We start from the raw sequence: 8932 nt of genomic DNA on the forward strand, positions 1-8932 counted from the left end.
GGGCCGGGAATCGAACCCAGAACCTTCTTGCTGCAAGGCTCTACCAACTGCGCCACTGTGCAGCCCAGGAAAATTTGTTTTGGTTTTTTCAAATGTGTGTGTTTTATATTTAGGRAAAAACAAACCAGGAAGAAATAATAGGAAATGTTGCTAAGTAGGATTTATTTACCTGACAAGATTCAAGAGTCCCCACAAGGTTAAAGATTAAATCATGGATACCATGATGGATATATATCTGAAAAAAGAAGATGAAGTTAGCATTCCCTTAGAAATACACCTCTACTGTAACTCTAGTTATCCTGTTATGTTGGTATCAGGTAGGTTGTTTAAAAGATTCACACATTTGTTGTGGCAGACACACGCACATATTCATTTGAAAAAAACTGATATGAAAAGTCAAATTTGATGAGGTTACCCCAACAGCTTGTTTGAGAAGAGTCATCTGAAGCTCCTGTTTTGCTAGGAGTTTCTAGGACAGAAAAGTAAATRATTTGCTGCAACTTTTTGTCTTAACACAACAATCTGCTGAGGATGAGGATCCTAAGCCGTGACTATAAAACCAGACAGAACATGGATGGTCTGAGCCAGGTTAGGGTAAGGAGGTTCGGTCCTGGAGACCAGGACCCATAATTCATCATGTGATAAATTGTGAGAGTTCAACTGCTTTGAGCATGTCTGAAACCTGTGCAATAAGGTCAATTTGTGGTGTTATGATGGCATCATACCAGGGTCCAAGCAGAATTAACTCTGCACCACTGGCAATGCTTGGTCATCTGAGAGTTTAAAGGAGGACTCACCCCCTTATGACCTCCTCCTTACATCTGTCCACTGGCTTTCAAAACCTCAGTAAATGTCCAGCCTACTACACAGACAGCTTCTGGTCTCTACTCACCAGACGAGAGTCTCTCAGCAGGCACTGAAGAGATTTAGTGTAAAGTCCGTTTACAGAGTCCTGATGGGACAGTAACACACAGAGAGAACACTTAGAACCTCTTTCATGTGATGGATGTCCTCTGCTGTAAAGCAGAAGCGGTGAAACTAAGAGAACAGTGATTTTGAAATCCAAAAGAACAAAAATAAAGCAAACAGACTGTCCCTTACAATGTGGTATCTGAGGCCCTTCCTCTCCTGCTCTCTGAAGGCCTGACAGAAGCTGTAGATGAACCTGTCCAGTTTGTGGGAGTGATGACCCAGGAACTCCCTGACATCCTCCAGGCTCCTCAGACAGCATGCCCGCGGTGGACTGACCTCAGCCGGGCTTAGCTCCACCTCCAGAGGTCTGGAGATGCACAGGATGCTGTAGCTCTGCTCCTGATCATTGTAGAAGGTTTCCTCAAACAGAATGGGCACCACAGTCGGAGCTGGGGAGCCAAGGCCCAGCACCACCTGCCTGTCCTGGATTTTGACATCCTGTGAGCGAAGCCATCAGGTTAGCAGTATTATGCATTACAAAAAGATTTTCAAAATACTGTTGCTCCAAAGTGGTCGCAGTGTTAAACAAGGGAGAGCAGTATCTAAGCTGGTTTACAATTTCACTCAGTTTAAAGGGGATTTTCTTTGATAAAGTAACCTTTTAAAGCTGAGGTGTGTAACTTTTGTAAGAAAAAAAAATGTTTTCTAGATATTTGTTATAGCTGTCACTGTGTCATGACCGTAAAGAATGAGASAGATAATCTGTGAGAAAATGGAGCTCCTTTGCCGTCACCCAGTACTCCCAGTYTTAACTGCAGAAATACACTGCAGTCAGAAACAACCAAACAGAGCCAGGAGGAGGGACTTAATGCTGTGAATCATGTTTGTGTATGCACTCTGCATGCCCTACACTGACGCCACCGATGACATTGGATAAAACATTTTCCTGTAACAGCGAGTTGATACTCTGCAATTAAGCACATTGAGCAGCGCATTCACAAGTGTGACTGACAACGCTGAGACCCTGCTTCTTGCCTGGCTCTRATTGGTTGTTTTTGACCAGGAGTGGTGCATTTCCTCAGATGGTAACAGTAGCACAGTAGCTTGATTTTTTTTTTCATATTATCCATTTCGTATCATAGTGTCACAACATGGCAACAGATTTAACAAATATACAAAAAACAGCATTAAAAAAGGAGGAAGTACATTTTTGAATTTGAAGATAATCACATATTCTCCAATCATTCAGACATTTAGCAAATATAATTAATTTTGGTCAACATAAATAACCTAAAAGTTAACATTTTAGTAAGATTTAATATCAGCTTGAGTGGAAACGATGCTTATTTATCGTTTTATGCAGTGTATGCAAACATCTGGCTTCACTATTACTGACAGTAAAAATTATTTAAACCCTCTGTAAAATACTTGGGTTTCATACACAAGTGATTTGTATTTTTACAAGTGTTAAGAACTACACAGATTTCATATAGAGATTACCCAAACAGACATGAAGCCAAAATGAAAAAGCTTTTGAAAAATTAAGCATTTAGATTTTATATCTAAAAGTTTAGATTTTGTAAAATCTTCAAATTGAAAGGGAGTGTCCTGGTTTTCCCAGAGACTGCAGGCATTAGGTTTGACAGACTAATATAGAAAAGGACAAACCTTTCCATTCACAGTCTTGTATCCTTCCTCCACAGGCTGCAGGATGTAGCTGTCGAAGTGAGAGTCTGAGTAGCTGCTCACGCTCAAACTTCCACAACATGGAACCAGAACCTGCAGGATTTCAAGGAGGTGAGACATAAAAAGAGTTCTGCTATCAAACCAAGCTCCCCACATGCATTTCAGTTACCATGACTAACAGCAGTGCTATCAAACTGAAGATGAAGATGCCCGAAATGATATAAATGGAATAATTGTATTTTGTGTACTGTGTGCCAAGATCACAGTTGTAGAAACTTCATGAATGGGTTGCTATCCAATYACAATTAAAACTAGTGGATTAGAACCACATTGCCCACTATTCATCTGTTTTACGAGTGGGTGTGGCTGATATATTTAGATGGTGTTTCCTGGATTGAAGATTAMAATTCAATTGGTGTGCAATTCTGAATACCATACATTTTCCTTTATGCAGTATCAGCCAATAGAAAGCAGGCAGAGACTCCACCAATCACCTCTGACAGATGTGTTGCAGCTGGCCATCACACTCAGTCTAAAGCTCAGCTTGTCTGAGCCACAAGTGACCATGTAATAGTTAAGTGTAACTGTGTACACAAACATGCATATACATATATTTGTTTATACAAAAATCTGTTTTCCCAGCAACAGCTGTAGTGAGCCAGCGGGCAAACCTGGAATTGTACATACACACTTCCTGTCACACACACAGGTTTAAAGCTTTCTGCAGGTGAAACTGTACAATAAAAGTCACCCAAATGTCCCCCGCAGAGTTGAGTAATAACTGCTTACAATTGCTCAATTACATTTACTTGAGTAGCTTTTTTGAAAAATAGATATTTTCAGGAGTATTTTTACTGCGTTGTACTTTTTATGTTTACTTGAGTCATATTATTATGAAGTCTTGCTACTTTTACTTGAGCAACAATCCTGGGTCCTCTACCCACTGAGTAAATTCACTGAATGAAGAACAAACAAGTTTTGACCAAAACTTCAGACATAGACACACCTGCAGTTTCTATTAAAGTTTTTTAAGTTTTATTTTGAAAGAAACTGATCTGGAAAAATGTTTTTGGGTTTTTTTTATGCCTGATTTAATAAACTGTTATGAACTATAAAGGTAACAAACTGGTCATTGACTGGTCATCAACTGGTCATTGATTTCAGGAGGGAAAGAGGCAGTCCACGACCAGTTCTGATAGGAGGGGAGGAGGTGGACGTCATGCAGACCTATAAATATCTTGGCCTGTGGCTGGACAACAAGCTGGACTGGACAAGCAGCTTTATAAGAAGGCTCAGACCAGCATGTACTACCTGAAGAGGCTGAGATCCTTTAACATCTGTGGAAAGCTGCTGAGGTTGTTTTAACAGTCTGATGTCGCCAGCGTTCTCTTATATGCTGTGGTGAGCTGGGGTGGAAGCATCTCTAAGACAGACCTTTCTAAGCTGGAGAAGCAAATCAGGAGGGCCAGCTCAGTGGTTGGCACAAGGCATGACTTACTGGCAGCAGTGGCAGAGAGGAGAACCCTACAGAAACTCGAGGATATTATGGACAACACCAGCCACCCTCTGCACATTGTCATCAGCAGCCAGGAAAGCAGGTTTARTGGGTGGCTGCTTCTTCCAAAGTGCAGGACCAACAGACTAAGGAACTCCCTTGTGCCTCGTGCAATAAAACTCTTCAACTCCTCACTGGCTAACAGGGACATAATAGAAATAGAGGAACTATAGAATCAGGCTAAATGTAAAAAAAAATTGTTTAAGGATTTGATGAATTGGTGCTGTGTAGAAGCTGAACTACAATTTCCCTGAGGGTAAAATCAAGTAAGTAAGTAAGTGTGTGTGAGTGAGTCAGTCAGTCAGTAGTCATTTTTGTTCTTAAAATACCAAAATTTCAACTTAACTTTTGGTAATTTGGTAAAAACTTGCATCATTTCTACATAAAAATTATGTGCTTTTTAAAATATTAATTGATAATTTGACCAGTTACTCAGTACTTGAGTAGACGTTTTACCAAATACTATTTTACAAGTAATTTCTTGGACAGCTACTTTTTACTTTGAGTAAAAACATGTTGAAGTATAGATACTCTTACTTTCGTTCAATTTTCTGCCACTCTACCCTCCTCTGATCGCCAGTTACCAGAAGAGGAGTCGTACAAAAAGCATTTGGCTGAGCTCATAAAAAAAACCTTAGAAAAGTATATTTTGCTCTACAAAATCCTGTTAGTGGACCTCAGTTAGTAGTACAGGTAATTGGAGCAACGGTAGCAGTCATGCTTTTAATGAATAAAAAGATCTAAACTGTAAATTCTTTGTATTTTTGTTTTTTGTAGCATTTTCCTAAAAGAGTTTTACAACAAGAGAATAATTTCTGTAACTCGTGTCCCAACCTTCAGTTCTGAACATCCATAATGAATGTTCAGAGGAAGTGATTGCTGTAAAGTCGTCAACTTGATGCAAATATTAACAAGTTGCAAACAGAAGGAACTTTTAGAGAAAGATTGCACGTATGGCTCACAATGCCGTGGAAGTCTGAAACGCGGCTGCAAAGGTCGGGTCTCTGCTTCTCCAAGGCCAAGTAAAAAGGATTCTTCAGGATGTTCTCATCATACACAGCCATATGGAGCTGAAAGTCTGGATCCTGCACAGGAAATCAACAATGCAGATTAATGTCACAGAAGTAAAAAAAAACAAAAAACTTTACAGTTTAGCATCTGTAGGTACAAGAGCTCAGCAGGACGAAGTTTAAGTTTTGGTTTTGGTCAGACCACAGTACGTAATAATTTGGGTACGCTCACTTACCCAAATTATTACAATCCTCATTTCATTGTCTTGTGCTTTTACTGTGCATTTAAAGAGGTCATAAAAAACAGTCTTCAGTCGGAGGATTCTTCAAATTCGCTGTAACACAGACTGCTACAGGAGATCCTTCCTGCCACAGCCGTCACCATTTACAACAAATCTTTGAAGAATCTTGAATAATTTCAGTCACAACATTATTATCCCTTTGGGATCAATAAAGCATTTTTGAATTTTAAATTTAATTCAACCCTGGAAACCTTTTTGGTGTAAAGCAACAATACTGATCACTGATCACCACTCCAATCCATCAATCAATCAATCAATCAATCAATCAATCAATCAATCAATCAATCACTTTATTTTGGTAAATTGTCCACATTAAACACAGAAAACAACAACAATAAAGAAGCCCATAATTTACCAAAAACGGAATAGGCTAAAGCAAAGCTTATTCTTGCCTACCCTATTTAATACCCAACAACCTACCAAGATGTCTTCACAATACATATATAAATCTACATAACAGCGTAAGATGTTATCACAAGACACCCTATCAGGAGTAGCTTGCTAGCCCAGGGCTGAAACCACTTCTCCTTTCAGAACAGAGTTTATTCGGTAACACTTTATTTGAAGGAGGGTGAATAAGACTGACATGACACTTTCATAAACATGACATAACACATGCTATCATGAACATGAATAAGCCTTTATGAATGTTTATGACTGCTGTCATTAAGCGTCATTGGGTAAATCATGACACTTTTAATACATAGTTGACATTATTCAAAATGTCTTTGTTATGACAACTTGACATTAACCAAGAAATTATTACTGTTTAAACTTTACCTTTAATAGCATAAAGTTACCTAATTTTCAAAGTGCAATCAGTAATACTTTTATAACAAATTTATACTAGTGCTTTATGAGAAGTCAGAAATATTCATGAAGACTTATTCATGTTCATGACAGGTGTTTATGTCATGTCGGTCTTATTCACCCCCCTTCAAATAAAGTGTTACCGTTTATTCTTCATCTAGGTGTCAGAATGCTCATTCAGAGATCTGAGTCTTGCTGACATGATAGAAGAGTCCTTCATTAATCTCACAATGAACAAATTCTACTGACAATAGTGTCACAACTGCAGCAAAAAAATATTTTGCAAAATTGACGCTTAGGAACTTCATTTTTATAACTTTGGCCAAAAAATGATTAAGATCTGAGAAATGTTTTTAAATATGATAGTATAAATATATAGAATTGCATTTTTCTCGTAATTTCCACAACAGAATGGCACCAACGACTTAAATTTTTACCTTTGTCGTATGCCACATTTATTTATTTTCCATAATTTGTCAAAAAAACATTTCACTCAATATATTCTTTTTGTCTTCTTGTAAAGGTTTTATCATTTTGTTGGTTCTAAAACCTGGACAGATCGCCAGTTCATCGCACGGCAACTYGGAGACAAACAGGACAAACAATCACGTGCGCACACAGTCATACACCTAAGGATTATGTAGAACAGACCAATCAACCTGACAGTCCAGGGAGGAAGCCGGACAGAGAGAACATGGAAACTCCATGCAGAAAGACCCCAGGTCGGGAATCGAACCCAAAACCTGCGCTACCAACAATGCTACCAACTGAGCTCTTTATTTACTATCATCCACTACCATGTGGAAACCCTGCATTAAGCAAATTAATATTTGATACGTCAACCTGAACAATTTTATGGTTAATGGAAACGCAGCTATTAAGTGTTCTAGATTTGGAGAGTTTCCCTTAATCAGTTAATTAATCTGAAACCTTCAAAACTGTTGTCCTCTCAGCGGTCAGGCCGCCTGCTCACAAATCTGTGCAAGGTTCTTCCACTGCTGCATGGCTGTACTTACTGTTCTCAGCAGGGTGTTCATAAGGATTATTACAGAATTAAAAATGAGAAAACGGCACATAACTGTCAAAAAGATAAAGAAGAAAAGGCTTGCACTTAACAGCTATCTTATYAATGTTAGGCAAACACTGTGGTGTTGCAGACAGATCAATTGAGTGTTTCTTCAGCCTTTACATGCATACAGACATAATTTAAGGAATGTGCATGCCCTACATCAGGATATGATAAATAATGCTGTTTCTGTAAAATAAGACCAACTKWGTTTAATGTCAAATGAGTGTCAAAGCAGGTCACTTTCAACAGTAATAAACTCTACAAAGAACTCTTTATCACTTCCTTCAAACTACAGCAAGCTGAAACGTAGCGATAGTACTTCACTGAGAAACTCAGCAGATGTAYGAATAAAAAAATTTTAAAAAATGGTTTCTGTTCAACAAAAACTAAAAGTGTTTCAGCAAAAACATCCACATGTAGACACAAAGAGCTGTAGGATCCAAACACAGAGCAGTAGGAAGCAGTGGGACACCATGTTGGATCCCAGAGAAGGTTCCCAACCCTGGTCCTCAGGTCCCACTGTCTGCATGAAAAACGTGCATGCAGACATGTTTCAAATAACTGCACGGCTGCCTCTGCATGCCATCCAGTGCTGCACAAGCTTGTTAATTACACTTTCATTTAAGTCAGTTGTGTGACAGCAAGGAAACAAGACTTRCATCAACTTTCACCTGTCTGTCCATCTATCCATCCCCAAGATGGATAGATGGACATCTTAGGTGTTTCTTGTGATAATAGTTTAAAATGAATATCATTGCTCAAGTTGGTCAACTTTTTGATTTAGTTTGTTGTTCAAATGCATTTTTTCCTGTTTGTCCCTTTCTCTGAAGTTAACTTCACTGCAAACATAACATCAATATTTTACAGCCAAATTTTGATACCAAAGATCTCAGAATTAACAGGCAAGAAACGTTAACATGCCGGCATAAAACAAACAGCCCTTTAAAGGATCCTTACAGAAATCAGATGACTGACCTGAATGGTCTCCACACCCAGTTCATCTGAGTCTCTGCAGCAATAAATCAGCAGCTCACCTCATCACTCTGCTCCCAGATCAGCTTCATCCTCACTCAGCTCCAGGACACATCGGCTAACCGGAAGCCACCACAGACAGACTGCCCGTCTGATCAGCCCCGTCAGGCAGCTGAGTGAGAACGAAGCAGAGGACCGAGTCACATGACCGCCAAGGTCCTCGTGACCTCATGGACTCCTAGTACACAGCGTCAAGTGGTGAGRAGGAATGTTCATCCCTTCGGGTTTAACACCAAGCATATTACACACTTCAAATTAAAGCGGCTCTCTTGGCCAGAGCCTAATTATTATTACAGCAGTAGAACTTAAGCGGCAATTATGGGTAATCAATAATATGCTATGTTGACATCACAGCTGATAAGATAATCAGTCGTGTTTCTAAAGAGCTGTGAAAACTATTTGCCTCTTGTCACACTTTAATGTTTGAGATCAATTTATTCATTTCTGTAAAGCAACTCGAATAAATAAAGAAGCAGAAGTTTCCAAATGATGAGTTCATATAATACAGCCTGGGACTACATGGAAAAGTTATTGCTTCTCTTGTTAAGTCTTGAAT

At 39.0% G+C, this 8932-nt stretch overlaps 1 protein-coding gene across 1 annotated transcript in view; it reads right to left on the reverse strand.

Annotated features, from left to right (window-relative positions):
• ankrd27 (ankyrin repeat domain 27 (VPS9 domain)) overlaps positions 1 to 8489 on the reverse strand; it is a 34730-nt gene extending 26241 nt beyond the window's left edge. The window contains exons 1-7 of the mRNA XM_017306551.1: positions 8379 to 8489; positions 5116 to 5238; positions 2581 to 2691; positions 1102 to 1410; positions 893 to 952; positions 416 to 469; positions 170 to 235 (exon numbers count right to left, since the gene is read on the reverse strand). Coding sequence (XP_017162040.1) covers positions 170 to 235; positions 416 to 469; positions 893 to 952; positions 1102 to 1410; positions 2581 to 2691; positions 5116 to 5238; positions 8379 to 8408 — 753 coding nt within the window. The 5' untranslated portion in view covers positions 8409 to 8489. The remainder of the gene's footprint in view (positions 1 to 169; positions 236 to 415; positions 470 to 892; positions 953 to 1101; positions 1411 to 2580; positions 2692 to 5115; positions 5239 to 8378) is intronic.
• Positions 8490 to 8932: the final 443 nt, after the last annotated feature.

Source organism: Poecilia reticulata, linkage group LG9, assembly GCF_000633615.1.
Source record: "Poecilia reticulata strain Guanapo linkage group LG9, Guppy_female_1.0+MT, whole genome shotgun sequence".
Lineage (NCBI taxonomy): Eukaryota > Metazoa > Chordata > Actinopteri > Cyprinodontiformes > Poeciliidae > Poecilia > Poecilia reticulata.